The sequence below is a fragment of the Macrobrachium rosenbergii genome, chromosome 49 (assembly GCF_040412425.1).
Source record: "Macrobrachium rosenbergii isolate ZJJX-2024 chromosome 49, ASM4041242v1, whole genome shotgun sequence".
Classification (NCBI taxonomy): Eukaryota; Metazoa; Arthropoda; class Malacostraca; order Decapoda; family Palaemonidae; genus Macrobrachium; species Macrobrachium rosenbergii.
In genome coordinates, this window is record NC_089789.1 from 23,227,583 (window position 1) to 23,243,605 (window position 16,023).

The 16,023-nt window shown below is 37.9% G+C and overlaps 2 protein-coding genes across 2 annotated transcripts in view; one reads left to right on the forward strand and one right to left on the reverse strand.

The window, feature by feature from the left end:
• Window positions 1-8,803: 8,803 nt before the first annotated feature.
• Window positions 8,804-16,023, reverse strand: part of LOC136832164 (uncharacterized) — a 20,150-nt gene continuing 12,930 nt past the window's right edge. Inside the window, exons 8-13 of the mRNA XM_067092890.1 lie at window positions 15,681-15,881; window positions 13,831-13,928; window positions 13,082-13,221; window positions 11,949-12,166; window positions 10,533-10,801; window positions 8,804-9,240 (exon numbers count right to left, since the gene is read on the reverse strand). Coding sequence (XP_066948991.1) covers window positions 9,046-9,240; window positions 10,533-10,801; window positions 11,949-12,166; window positions 13,082-13,221; window positions 13,831-13,928; window positions 15,681-15,881 — 1,121 coding nt within the window. The 3' untranslated portion in view covers window positions 8,804-9,045. The remainder of the gene's footprint in view (window positions 9,241-10,532; window positions 10,802-11,948; window positions 12,167-13,081; window positions 13,222-13,830; window positions 13,929-15,680; window positions 15,882-16,023) is intronic.
• The window catches only part of LOC136832162 (baculoviral IAP repeat-containing protein 7-like), a 99,847-nt gene continuing 95,871 nt past the window's right edge, over window positions 12,048-16,023 (forward strand). The window contains exon 1 of the mRNA XM_067092889.1: window positions 12,048-12,183. The gene's annotated coding sequence lies outside the window, so the exon portion shown is untranslated. The remainder of the gene's footprint in view (window positions 12,184-16,023) is intronic.

A 16,023-nucleotide genomic window follows, 5' to 3' on the forward strand; every position in this document is an offset into this window, starting at 1 on the left:
CCCACCCAACTGTCCAGTGCTTCCATTTCGTTTCACTCTAACTTTCATTTCCCACTGAAGAACAAATAGCTCTGGCCAGCTTTATACGAGTCTAGCGATAAGACTCAGTGGTCTCGTTAAACTACTTATAATAATAATAATAATAATAATAATAATAATAATAATAATAATAATAATAATAATAATAATAATAATAATAATAATAATAATAATAATAACAGAGAGAACCATAGAGAGGGACGACTTCCTATGGGTTGCATTGTAATTGGTTGAGCGCCGGCGGCCATTTTGATTATGTGTAACTGGAGGTTGCTAAAGACTCAATGTCAACTGTGATCTTTCGTGTACACCTTCATGTTCTCAAAGTGTACAGTTTATGAAGCATTTGTATGTTACAATGAGACTAAAATATCAATTGAAAATCAAGAATAAAGCATCCAAAGAAAAGAAATTACGTAAAAACAGAAAACTGTTGAAAATTTCCCATAAATGAATTCATCTTAATCCAATGAGTATTTTGTTAACAGGTCTTCATACTGACAGATAGGTATAGCCCAGCCCTGTCTAACTTGAGTAAGCTTGGTGTGTGTTAATGCTTTTGGTGGTGGACTGGTGGTGATTTTAATGCTAAACAATATGTGGTATGTGTAGGCTATGTGTTGATGCCTTTGGTGGTGGTACGTAATTAGTATTTAAATACTACCTATTTCCAATAGGTTGTGCACAGTCATAGAATTTTGTGCATATTTTGCTAAGGCATGGTATTTGCGCAAGCTTGACATTTTGCTAGCATGTTCTTCTCCTAGGGCCTATTATATCTGCAATCATTTAATGACATTAAAGTACAATAATTACTTTTCCAGATGCAGTCCTTTCACAGGTAATTGTACATAGCCTAAATGTTTGAAAATATGTATTATTTTACAGAACTTTGAATAAATTTGTTTAAACATTTTTCCAAGGGTTATTTTTATTTTATTTTACAGAACTTTGAATAAAACTGTTTAAACATTTATGGGTTATTTTGGTTTATCAATATACCACATACATGTCTGTAAGAATATCGGAGAAGAATAAAAGTTTTATCCCACTAAGGAATTACCTAAACAGGTATTATTTGGAGCAAAGTCTGTTCTGCTGATCTAGTCACATTTGACTGTGATGTATCTGAGTGGTCCTCTTACTGTTGCATACTTATATAGGCCTGTTTGTGCCCTTATTTTCTGATATACATCCATAAAATGAACAACCATAACAGCTGTCAAATAAATAAACATTGGCAGTTTGTTGTGTTCCAGCATAAAGACAAACTGTTGGCCCTACAGTGGGTTGCAGTGCACTCAGAGCATGTATGTTTACAAAACGTTGCTGTCACTGCAACTCCAGTTACACACAATCAAAATGGCGGCCAAATTACGCTGCACATAGGAAGTCGGCCCTCTCTATGGTTCTCTCTGACCAGTGAGACTAGACCAATACCATAGCCACCGAAGAGACGACCAGGTTAAAATGTGTTAATAATAATAATAATAATAATAATAATAATAATAATAATAATAATAATAATAATAATAATAATAATAATAATGAGAAAGACAGAAAACAAACGAATAGAGATCAAACAGATCGTCCTCCCATTCTATAAAACGTCTCCTCCTCCTCAGTAGCGCGGGATGAACTGACTCTAGATATCTTGGAGACAGATGCCACTCTACCCCAGGAGAAATCAAAGGCGATAAAATGCTCATATTACAGCGAGCATGCGCATGGTGGTGCCGCAGAGGATGAAGTGACAACAAAACCCAAAATGAACGCAGAAGCAGGAAGGGAATTTTATTTATATACTGATAGACAGAGAGCCACAAGCAGAGAATCGTGTCAAACTTCACAGGGCATAAAAAAAAAATTATGCAGACTCGAAAGCTGCTTAAAATATGCACGTCAGCCTCTCTGCTAACATTTCACATTCTCCTTTGTGCATTATGCCTTTCGTCTCGGCTTTGCATGCACTCTTGCGCTCTGTATTTTCATGATTTTTCTTTTTCTGTGATCATTTCTTCATATCATGAATAAAAGTTACTTGACACTGAAATGCGTGCTGGTATATGGGATCATTTTCGTTACAAAGATACCTGATTGGTGACAAAAGTAGCAAAAGGAACACCAGCTGATTATGCTTCGGTGTATTTTGGTGTTTTCATCCTTGTTACTTTCGTGGTGAAACAGTGACCGCCTCTCGGTAGTCACAGATTCGTTGTTTCTCGAAGTCACACTTTCCTGCCAGATACTTCTCTACTAAGTAAAACCGGGTCAGTTCATATTTCTTTCGTTCTACTGCAAGGTTTGGGAATACTATTCATACTTTTTTTTTTTTTTACTTATAACACTACTCCTTTCACAAAGCAGGCATGGCTATCTCTTCTTCCTGGGTTAAGCTCCGCCCCTCTGTATTCCCCTGTCATTTCTCTTGGTTGCTTTCGACCTGGGCTAGAAAAGGACCTATGGCATGCAAGAGGGGAATTTTCATTCCTGAAGAACAAGTTCTTGAGGCAGACGAGCAACCATACCGGTTTGTGTACTGAATCTGGTACTGCAAGGTCGAAATATATATATAATGTATGTATATATATATACTGTATATATATATATATATATATATATATATATATATATATATATATATATATATATATATATACAGTGTATATACATACATATATGTACATATATATATCTGTATATATATATAATATATATTTTAGTCATTAGTCCACAATACTTAACAGAACCTTGTACCAAACGAATGATAAGAGGTTCTTTTTAAGTACGATTATAAGATCATTTATTCCTGCGATTTTCCCATCGGACATTCGCTTACACGTTGAGGGGAAGTGACCCTCCTCCTCCCGTGAAAGAACCAAGGGGTAAAGGAAGAGGAGGAGGAGGAGGAGGAAAGCTGTGAGGGGAGAAGTGAGGAAAGGAAAGGTCGTTACGGGTGTCGGGGGGGGGGTGTCTGTAGGAAGTGGGAAATTCCCTGAGAAGGGAATGGAATGGAAGGGGGAGGCGTAAGGGGGAGGGGCGGAGGAGAGGGAGGTTATCTGACAGTCGTTCGTAGCTTTTGGCCGAGGGAAAGAATAGGAGCAAAACCTCTGACACTTGACGGAGGAGGAAGTCCCCTCTGGGAAAAGGGTTTTGCCTGTGGCAGTGATGGCTGGCGGAGGCCGCAGAGGGACATGGAAAAGAACTGAGAGTGTGTATGTGTGTGTGTGTGTGTGTGTGTGCCCGCACACATGCGTGGGACTTTATGTATGCATGTGAAAGAGAGAGAGAGAGAGAGAGCGTGTGTGTATACAAGAAGGAGATAAAGAAAGGAACAAAAAGTAAGACAAGTTTTGTATTTGCACGTGCGCTTGCAAGTGTGTGAGTGTGCCAGTGTCTGTTTATGTGAACATGTAACGACGATATCAGAGGAGAGGAAGATAAAGGGTAAGTCTTGTATTTGTGTGAGTGTGTGTGTGAGAGAGAGCCACACAGAGACAGAGACAGAGAAAGCGTATGTGTGTGTGTGTGTGTGCGCACAGGTGAAATCTTGACTAGAAGAAAAGAAGATGAAGGATAAGTCTTGTAGAAGCGTAAAATCGATGTAGGTTAGATCAATGGCGAGGGAAGGTTGGGGAAAAGATCAGACTGTAAGAGGAGTAGTCGAGAGAATGTGAACACGAATAAACAAGTAAAAAATGCACCGAAGTTTCTTCACATCGTATAATCAAGGCCGCCGAAAATAGATCTATCTTTCGGTGGTCTCGATATAATGCTGTATGAACCGCGGCCCATGAAACTTTTAACCACGGACCGGTGGTGGCCTGGCCTATATCGTTGCCAGATGTACGATTATTGCTAAAATTAACCTTAAATAAAATAAAAACTACTGAGGCTAGAAGGTTGCAATTTGGTATGTTTGATGGTTGTTGGGTGGATGATCAACATAGCAATTTGCAGCCCTCTAGCCTTAATAGTTTTTAAGATCTGAGGGCGGACAAAAAAAGTGCGAACGGACAGACAAAACCGGCACAATAGTTTTCTTTCCAGAAAACTAAACGATAAAGGAATGAAAAACAATTAAAGAAAGAAAAATGTTGTGTCATAGATAGCAAAGTTTGGAAGAAAAAACCACGAGGAATCAAGGAAAAGAAATTATAAATGATGAAATGGAAGGATGCTGTCTAAGATTAAAAGGAAGAGGAGAATGGGGTAATGAACAGTTGATGGATAACCATAAATCATTCATTACTTTCAAGATTGATAATCTGCTTCTTCATTGAATTCCTAAGAAATAATTTACCTGCACTTACTTTAACTTACGCAAAATGAGTTGGAGAACGACATGAATCCAGGAAACCTGAAAAATAGATGTAAACAAAATCAACAAAATGAAATAAGAAAGCTGCACGGATATAACAGAATTCAACCCTTTTAAATCTCAGAGGAAATCTCAGCAAGTAAATCTAAACAAGCGGCAGTGTGGAGAATTAAAATAGACCCCAGAGATTGAATAATAATTTAAGATTTGGTCGGGGAATCGAAGTGGGAGCGCCGCCACCGGCCGAAAGCAGTAGTAGAGGCGTGCATAAGCTAGACACCCATCTAAAAAGAAAATGAAAATAAAAAATAAAAATCCTTGGAAGAGGAAGGTCATTATCTGCGTGCGGGGTTCTGGGGAATCTCAGAAGAGGGGTTTTACCCCAAAACCACTGAAAAGCCCCTCGGAGGAGAATCTAATGCCAAGTGGATAGTTTAGGGAAATAATCTTTGCTGGATTTATACTTTTTCCGTCTTTTTCCGACAAGGACATTAGCTCTCGCTTTCGCGTTTAAGGTTTTTGATACCGAAAGGGATCGCGGAGTTTCTGTCTTCTTGATGAATAAATAAAGAGGGAGTCGCTTTGTCGACTTCACATAAAAGAGATTGGGAATCTTTTGTTTCTCTGTAATGCCGTCAATCGTTAAGCTAACAGCAAAAACATACGAAGCTTCATGATAATTCACCAGTATTTAGTGGAGACGGATTTCGGTCGAGTCGCAATGAACAGCAAAGTTTCAAACGCTTCAGTTATGTGAGAGACGGGAGGAGGTAAAATTGGTACAAGATGAATTATTTAAACAACATTTTTTTTTCAGTGTTGATTTTGTAAAAGATTGGTTTACTGTTATGCCCTCATGCCCTCAATGTATGGTATGAATTTAGGAAACTTCAAGATAATTCAACGGTAATCGCTGCAGACGAATCATAGATGAGCTGAAATGCAAAGAAACACTTTCAAACCCTTGTCTAGTTACATATTCAAGATACTGCTATTTTTATGTAGTAATTGTAGGAGATTTCTATGCACATAATCCAATGTGGAACCATAAAATATTACACCAGATAAAAATGGAGGAAAAATAGACCACTTAATGAACACTAATAACCTCTGTTGTCTGAATGACAACGAAGAAAATACATACTGTTCCAAAACCCATGAAACATTTTCCTCAATAGGTGTCATTTTGTTCAACAAATATAGTTGACAAACTAGACTGGAATACACGTGATGACTCCTATCCAAGTGATCGTTTTCCCCTAATAATATCTCTATTGAATAACGAGCCAAAACCATTCTCTCCACTCTATAAAATTCAGCGCTCATATCGATCACAGGTTTGGAGAAACAGTGGAGCCAAATTTGGTACTTAGATCACGTAACTCGAAAATGTACTATAATTACGACCACGCTTGGAAACAACGTAGATATCGCAGCCTTCTCGGAAATGCAAAGAAGTCATGGTCTTAGTTAGAAATGTCTTTGTTATCGTAATTGAATATGGCCATTGATTAACGATCATACTTAAAAATACTTCAAATCTTTGTTATTTACGATCATACTTAAAGTTACCGTTGTTTGCTAACATGCTAGAAAATGCCAATTACTTACTTCTATAGTTTTCGCTGTTATTTTTTTAAAGGGAACCTGAGAATATCGCATACTTATCCATCAATTTTTCAAATTACTTCAGATGGCATTCAAATTTCCCTTTGGGTATCACTAACTTTAAAATGGTGCCACATGATTTGTTTTTTAATAATCATCACTGCTGAAGTTTTAACTTGACTCATTTGATTTGGCAATGTACCTTCAGTCAGATTTGGTTCAAAGCGGTTAACTCAAGCTTGTAACGTTTATCAGCACTGGATTTTTTTTAATAAGTAAATAAATGAAAAAGTAGACAGATTACTGCGCGACTTCTGAAAAACTGTGCATAAGAATAATATCCAATAAAACAATCAGTCTCAGATAGCTTAGTTTTTACTTAAACTTTTTGAATACCACTTGCTGAGCCTTGGAAACTGGATTTCAAACTATTTTTCTTACGCCATATCATTTAAAAAATAGGATAACTTTCATTTGAAATATGTCATCTGATTCACAGAAGAATGCCCAGAACTTCGACAAAGTTAATAAGATTAAAAAGAAAAATTCTTTTGCGGCCATCTACCAGAAGTATAGCTTTTCTTGCGAAGACAGTATGGGAAAACTCTGTTGAGAGTAAACATGAATATTCAAATAAACATGGCAAAAACAAAATCTTTCAGAAAGCTAGGTGTAATGCGAATTTTCTTGTGAACGACATTACATGAAAACAAAATCTCTACGGGGTCCAAGCACACACCCACCTATTAATCAGATTTTCTGATGAATTGCCTTTTTTAATGACGGAGAAGCAGTGAAAAACTCTCCAGTCAAGAAAGTTTCCTACGAGCGTAAACTCTTTTCCCTTGTCGCTGAGCGCTGACCTCTGATCTCCGAGTCCATTTAAGAAGGAAAAAAGTTTGGGGGTGGGGGGGAGGGGGACAAAAGAAAGGATCGCAGAAGGAAGGCTTCGGTGTCGAAACTTCCAGGGGATTATAAAGAGTTGGCCGTTGCTTGCCACGGGTCATGACTGCTTCCAAGGACTGAACAGATTATAAAACATGGGAAGCTGCAGGAAAACATCCCATCTGTAATACCCACCGTAAAGGATAAAAGATTTCGTCCCAGTGACAGACGTCAAGGTTCCATATGAGCTAATTGTATGAAATATATATTTTTGCATACCACACGCAGGCATACTTATATAAACGAACTCACTTACACATTCACAATACCGCTAATTATATGGTCAGCAAAATTGAAGAGCATTGGTTCTGGTCAATACTTGAATGGGTGATCATTAAGAAAAGCCGGAAGCCATGACCCCACAAGCACCTTGAACACGCTGGCCTGGACGTGGGATAATGTTTACATTCTGGAAATAAGTACTGACATCCTGAAGGCTGACACCTTCTGACGCCATCTCTTTGCAGAGGTAATTAACCTCCGGTAAAACACACAAATAATACATATATATATATATATATATATATATATATATATATATATATATATATATATATATATATATATATATATATATATATATATAATATATATATATAAAATATATATATATATATATATATATATATATATATATATATATACACATATCTATACAAAATTTGTGTGTAATTGCCTGATTTCAGTTTAAACGAAGGTTACGTTTTGACCACATTTTCTTGACTCACTTTTCTGCCCTCATATTAATTTTCTCATACTCATTTCGCTCAGAACGCACCACGCAAATGCTAAGCCGTGAGAGCTTTCGAAAGTTAGTCCGGTTTCCTATTTCACTCTTCATAGATAAGTGCCTTCATAGGCTTCATGTCCTTGGCTTCCTTTAACGTTGTTACCTCTCTCTCTCTCTCTCTCTCTCTCTCTCTCTCTATATATATATATATATATATATATATATATATATATATATATATATATATATATATATATATATATATATATATATATATATATATATATATATATATATATATATATATATATATATATATATATATATATATATATATATATATGTGTAGAATCTACTGGTCACTTTTACCAGACACATATGTAATTCTAATAGCCACAATGCCCTCTTAACTTCTCGAATTTTTCGCGCTTTTTGGATATGCTTGTAACTACAAAGCCGAAAATATCCAGACGGAAGAAATTGAAGAGCCTGTGAATAGCGGTCACGAGAATCGAACCCGTTACCATATTCACAAGGAGGTCACGTTGCCAATTCACAGGCTCTTCAATTTCTTCCGTCTGGATATTTTCGGCTTCACTAGTTACAAGCATATCCAAAAAAGCGCGAAAAATTCGAGAAATTAAGAGGGCATTGTGGCTATTAGAATTACATATATATATATATATGTAAATATAAAAGCTTTCATGCTTATATATCAACCTAGACAGTCCATTAAGCTCCCAAATTTTGTTTTTATTTTGGATACGTCAGATATATTACAAAGATAAAGAGTACATTTTTTATAGTAAAACAACTTTATTCCATTTAGTGATATTCAGATAAACAAGTACAGTCACTTCTAATGTATATAACAGGTTTGTTCCTCCTTGAACATACCAATGAATGTCATGTACAACATCCTGTAATTCATAAATAGGTAATAACAATGACAGTAACAATAACAATAAAACAGTTAGAAAAGATTTACCAGTATTTTGCGGTGGTTTATATTTTAACAAAAATTAGGGTTTGGAAGCATAATAATGGTGAGAAAAAATGTCACTTATAAGTGATTGATTATTTAAACATTCACGTATTATATATATATATATATATATATATATATATATATATATATATATATATATATATATGTATGTGTGTGTGTGTGTGTGTGTGTGTGTGTGTGTGTGTGTGTGTATGTATGTGTTTGTGTGAGTATGAGTGCAAAATCCAAGCAAGAAGTTTTAAGTCGCACATTAAAGCATTAAAGGGCAAAATTTAAATGTCTAAACTTACATAAAGAAGTCCCATCGCTTGAGAATGGTTACGAAACTTCAGTTTCCAAATAACAAAATTAATAAATACAAAATACATCTCTTTATTTCATCAGAGCAATAAATTACGGCAGCGCCCATATGATCGGAAACCTGGATGTTTCGTTCCTCAGAGCGAGGCTGAGGAAGGTCGACTCCGGTTGGACCCGCACGAAGAGGCTGGTCAAGTCGTGCCCACAGACGTTGACTGGCGTGCCGATACCCGTGACGTAGTAGGCACCAGACGTGTCCTGGCGGATGAGGGGCGCTCCTGAGCCAATCTGGGAAGGTAGAATCAGTGAGTTTCAAGAAGTGATTCCGCACTGATCAAATATCATGCGATTTCTCGAAAATGATAATGTGTAGATGAAATTGTCATGAGAATTGAGTCACTGGTGCCTATCCTAATCCCGATTGAAGGAAGCGGGTTGAGTATGAAGTTAGATGACCGGTGTTACTGAAATCTACAACGAACCATAGCAGACTGCTGCAAGAACCACACTGAGGTCCCAAAGTTGATGTAGTAAGAATGAAGGCAATAACATTGTTAGTTCTCTTTTTCGTCGCAATGATAATCCGTTTCTCATAAAAGGTGGCCTCTCCACAGTAAAAACAATAAGCCCTTGTGCAGGAAACTTCCACAACATCAGCGTTTCAAGTATCTACGCAGTGGGTTCATCGGAGGCCCGCTCAACCTACCTACGCGCTGCGTCTGTCACCTGTCTCTTCCTTGTGGGCACTATCTCTCTCAATGGATATGAAGACCCTTTCGTTCCAGTACTTCTTCCGTTCCTTCTATCCAGATCTGTATGGGCGTTCATTTCCTCCGTCTTCCCGACAATTCCCATTAATATTCTCTTTTGACTAACCTGTTCCCACCCCGCCATACCGTCTCTTTTACGGAAGCAGTGAACAAAGCAATGTGCAGAAGTGACCGCAACAAGGTGGAATTTATAAAAAATGTTGGACGTTTTAACTTCAACAATGATATCTCGCTTTTCTACATGCAAATATCGATCGAAAAGGCCACGCTTGTCGAGGTCACTTGCCTTCATTTTCATAACCTGTGAGCAATATGTTTAATTTTCCAGGTGATACAGATAATAATCTATTCTCCGTGTTCTGTAGAGATCTGCGGAAGAACGTTTCACACAAGTGTAACTATAAGAGATTTTTCTTCTAGATGCAAAAGTGGTAATTTGATCATTAATCATTAATCACTTTCATCGAGAAATTTATCAGGGTACGATTTTGTGAAACTAAAGAGATGGTAAGGTTTATTGGTTAAAATAACTTATAACATCTTTATCTGTTGTAATGATGACCAACTAGAATAACGTATCAACTTTTATTTACTAGTTTTATCTAATTCAATACACTTTCAAAAGTATTTCAGATATGATTATGAATCCCCCTGTCATTTCCCAGTTCATTTTTTCCATGATGTATAGATACAGAGACTTGCAAGTAATAAAAAGTGCCTCTTAATAATAAAAAAAAAAGAATTCTAATGACCGAAGAAATAGAAAAGAATTAAAGAAAGAAAGTGTTAGAAAAGTATCTTGGGACTTACCGAGCAAATAGGGTTAGCATTCCTTTCGACTCCGGCGCAGACATAGTTGTTTCTGTTGAAAGACGGGATCGTTTCCACCCAATCCTGTTCTTCAGTCTCTTCCGCTCGTACTCCATGCATGACAGCATCCAGACGGGTGACCGTCGCGTTGCAGACGCTCTCGTCCGCTAGTTTCACTTCGGCCACCATCAGGGTGGTCGGTGGTTTTTTTCGGTTGACCATTGTGTTGTGCCACCCGGACACGAGACTGGTTCTCAGGAAGGTGTTGTCTGGAGGGGAAAAGTTATTATAGAAAATATCAAGGTATACTGTGTCGATAGATACACCAGCTATCGAAATTGAATCATTTGTACCATTTCATCCGAATGATAGGCTAGTTCTTGGAGAGATATTGTCAAAAGAGAAAACATTAGTATAAAATGTGGAGGTAGTGTTTCGACAAGTACTACAGAAATAGCGAAAAACGTTTACGGTGTTTCAAAAGAGACTATAAAATATGGGAAATTATTCATGACGTACAAGTTGGTACCATTCTAGTCACATATAAAACCCATTTTCGTAGAGTTTCCTAAAACCGCAAAGAAACTACGAAAACAAAGGAGGTGCTGCGATGGATACGACAGATAGAAAAGAGAGGAAAAAAAAATTTCAGTTGACACTACGTAAGCTTAGATATATGCCTGTGTGTGTGTGTGTTTGTTTTGCCTATTTTATCTTTTTCATCATACGCCCTTTCCCCCTTCGGGGCGGGTAGCGCCAGAAACGTATGCCCTTCCGGTATCTCAACGAGCATTTAATGACGAGAGCTCTAGCCCAGCAGTTTTTTCCTGTTTCTAGCAGAAGACGCTTATGGACTTATTAATTCCATGGCTGTTTGTATTCTACCATTATATGCTTTTTCAAATGTGGCCACATTACCCTGCAATCTATCTTTAATAACCCAAAAGAAGAAAAAGCCCATCTCCCTCAGAGTTCGATTGTTCGAATGCGACTTTCAAGACCCTACAAAGCTTTCAACCTGATCTTAGTATCTGTGAGCAGAAGTAATTGGATCAGACTCAGTTACTCTTTTATCTTTTTCTGCAGAAAGGTTCTCACTTCAACTTTAAGCTATGTATATTAAGTCATTTTTGCCACTTTAGATTTATTATTATTATCATCATTATTATTGTTGTTGTTGTCATTGTCGGCAATGTACGCACATTCATATGAAACAACCTTCCAGGGAAAACAATACAAAAAGTGGAAAAAACCAAAGAAAGGAAAAACGCTAAAGTAAACACAAGAAATAATAAACAAACAAACATAATCAATATAAAAAAATAAAAATTACATACGTTAACAGCAGAATTTGCCACGGATACGTATATCTCGACAGAGACCGGAATTCCCGAAAGAGTCCCAAACGTAACTTACATCTCACCGGAAGGCAGACAGGCCTGACGGCCCTGCTCATTTTCACAGCTTGTTTGAGCTGAACGACGGCCAGGCTTTCCCGGTAGTTGACGGGAGAATAGTCGAAGGAGAATATCACCTTAGCCACCGGCACCTCGCGGCTCTCCGCGTCCTTTCTGGTGGTCAGGTCGTGGTCCCCGACGAGCACGGACAGGCTGGTAGCTGCGATCCTGTGACCACTGCAATCGCACGAGAAGTATGTTATTATTATTATTATTATTATTATTATTATTATTATTATTATTATTATTATTATTATTATTATTACCTCGCTACAGTCTAGTTATTGAACATATCGTCTCATTTTGTGGAGGCGAAGTATCTAGAAACTGCCCTGTATATTGAATGTACGCCGAAGATGTTAAATCTCATTTTTTGAAAGAGACTTTCAAGGGGCAGCCCCTCACATCACGGTTGAGTGACAGAAAATTATCTTCTTTGGAAAAACGTCTGTTTGCGACCACCTTTCATCCTTTGAAAGGAGAGGTATTAATAATATTTCACACACGGTACACAGGAGCCCAAAAAGTTTGGGTCAACTTGAAAAAAATTTGCAAAAGACTAGTTTATTGAACGCACCCTTCGATCCTGTGAGGAGGCCAGTCCTCAGAAAAACATACTCCTTACATAAATGCCTTACTGAGCTGGATCGCTTGGAAAGGATGAAAATATAAGTGATCTATGGCCTCGAAATTTTAATTGAGGCTGTCGACATCTGAGACATTTGATGTTTAAATCACTGCAAGATTACATTTGTCATTCCTTTGAAAACTTTCATACTGACGGCTTTGTGAGGATCTTTGTATGCCTCTTGGTACTGAATTAAACTGTAACATTCTTACAGCAGAACGGGGGGGAGCGAAAGCAAGGAATTCCATCTGCGTCCCTGTCTCTCCCTTCGCGGTTAGATTTCTGTTTTTATTTTTTCTCACCCTCTTTCACATCCTCCTTTCACTTTGCTTGTCTGAACTAAATAATAACATCAGTTTCATAAGTGTTCCATAGAGCTGAATGCTCCGTACTTCAATGACCACGCCCAAATAAACTGCTATGTTACCGGAGACAGACTATTATTCACAACAAGAATCACTTACGAAGTATAGGTGATCAGACATTCCACCGACGTCAGGACGTGGATGTCACTCAGCAGGACTCCGCTGCAGGGGGAGGGCACCGCTTCATCTGCCGAGGAGGTTCTTTCGAAGTTGCTGAAGTTAGACCTCCTGATGGCTACCTGAGAAAGAGGAGCAACAACAGGCGTAACGAGATTGACATCACGAATGTAGGTTCCAGGAAAGATGATAGTTTCTCAAACATAGAGATTAGTCCTGAAAGAAGGAGAAGAGAGCGAGACGAAGCATGGAAAATAAGAAAAGGGTAATTTTATTAAGTACATGCTGATGAAACTGATGAGAGACATCCTGAGTTAATTTTCTCATTAAATGCAAGCAACGAGCGAATTCTGCTCTCAGGTTTTCCCTTCAACTACCTTACCTCTCTCTCTCTCTCTCTCTCTCTCTCTCTCTCTCTCTCTCTCTCTCTCTCTTAGTGATGATCTAAAAGAAAGTGGATATATTTTGAAACTGTACCCTGGATCAAAATAAGGAATAAAAACTCTGCGGGGAATCAAGTATGATACGAAATACAAACGTTCTTTGAGAGGGAGAGACAGAACGTATGACTATAACAAACAATTAATTCAAAGAAATAACTTAGCAAAGTTAAGTACTAGGAATTCTCTTCTTATAAAGCCCTCCCTCACCCATACAGGAAACAAACAGTGAACTGTAAGTGGTTGGGTTGAGCTGGCCTTACGCCAGCATGAGAAAAAAAAAGCACTTACCATCCAAGGATACTCGTTGACTTCTGCTTCCTCCTCAACGGCCCACGTAGGGGAAGTGTTCACTGGTGCTTCGTCAGCACGGAGGCGTTTCGTTAAAGCTGTTCAGTTGATCAGAGAGAAATCAAAAGAAAATTGCGGGTCAAACTTGAATTTAGATTCGAACATACGTAATGATGTTCGGGATTTTCATGGCAAATATTACAGTTCTAAATCTTATGTTCTAGTGACTGAAAACTAATTAACCTAACTTTATTCAGAGCTTCTATTCATTGATGGAATCAATGACATTCACTTGCGAGTCTAACGACTGGTTTAACCGAACAGAGACCCAAACTCCCTCATATTTGTAAACCGCAACAAACCTGGCAATGTTTACAACACTGTAATATCATTCACTTCGAAAATATTTCACCCCTCAATTTCAGGTTTGTAATGAGACCTAACGCTTGAGTCGTCCTGCTTTTTGTACTGTGTTTTTGTGAGTTTCATACTCAAAGGGATCTTCTAAGAATTTTTTTCTTTTACGTAAAAACATAGAAATAAATTGAAGACGTAAGTATGTAGCACCTTCGATGGTCTTCTTCTCTCTCTCTTCTGTATGGAAGCCAGGCTCTTCGTCTTGGGAGCCTTTATCTGACCTGATGCCTCGGAATGGTCCGTACCATATTTATGGTTTGCTGGGTAAAGGCAGAAAATGGCACAAGATCGTCGCAAAAATATAGGATGTCACAGGTTCAGAGTTACTTTTCCATTCAGAGAGAGAGAGAGAGAGAGAGAGAGAGAGAGAGAGAGAGAGAGAGAGAGAGAGAGAGAGAGATTTAGTATAGGAAACTATTACACGACGTTGTAGTGTGGACAATGGGAGCTTCTACCTCCTCAGTTTATTTTAACAGAAAACTGCATACAACAAACGTTAAAAAATCTTTAAGAACTGCTTTTAGGATAACTATACAAATGCAAAAAATTAGTACAAGCACTATTCTTTATTTGCTTCTGTTCCTTAAAAACTCTCATTCCCTCTTTTTTTTCAGTATTTTATATTACCATCCTTGGTTTCCAAAGCTGTGATTCGCCAAAATTACATGTAATAATGTCATTTACCCCACCATTATCTGCAAGTCAAGGCCGTTTATCGATTCTCATAGTTTCATAAGGAGCTCTTTCGTTATAATTCTAGATTCAACCTAACAGCCATGCGTTAATTTTTATATCTTACTTCTATCCACGCATTATCTCTTGTGCGTCTGTTAAGAATTGATAAACAAAAACACAAGAGAAAAGTATCAATGATTAGCACAGGATACTCAATGAAACATCTCATGTGGCATAAGTCCACCTCAATTTAGCAACAGAGAGAGTGTTACTAATCCAGTATCAGTTCAGTACTCCTTGTTCTATTGTTTTCACGATGGACCTGGTAGAGACCGACGGGGTTGGATTCCTACTGTCCTTATGTAGCCTATGCCCTAAAAGAAGCAAAAGAATGGAGAAGGAAGACAAGTGGGGTTTAATCCAGAAGAAAGTCAAAGAACCTCTCGCTAAAGGATGTCCGTGCTATAGTTTTATATCACGAAGCTGCTGCTTTTCTTTGAGCAAAGGCTAAGGTAAGGGAAATTTAGCGCACTGGAATGAAGTTAAATAGGAGGTAAAAAAAAAAGGAGGAGCCCAACCCTCTAGGAGGTGGCATTATCTACAGTACAGATGTTTCATACGGAAGCACAATTTTCTAATCCTAGTTTAGAGATATCTCTCCTGCACCTCTTAATCGTTTTATGGACGACTCTATAAGCACCTTTCTCTCCGGGCAGGATAATATCAACCGTTGTTATTGACCTTAATTATCAACTTACCTTTGGAGTAAGGATCGCTTCTCCTCCTGAGGATCTTCATTAGCCTTTTCTTCAGCTTTTCCTCTGGGGATCGTTGCCTCTTTGTTGCGTCACTGCCCTCAGCGTCGGGATCTTCATCAGTCTCGATTCTCTTGCTATTTTCGGCTCTGGTAATTTCAGAGCGTCTTTCGCCTTTAGCGCTGGTTTCCACCTCAGGCACCGCTAGTAACAGATCACATAATTAATAGCTAGTTTTTACACTTACGTATGAAAATATTTGCATATCAGAGTTGACTTTCGGCAGATAATATGACTTATACATATGTATCAAATTATGTATGGCATGTCTCTCACTGAGTAAGAA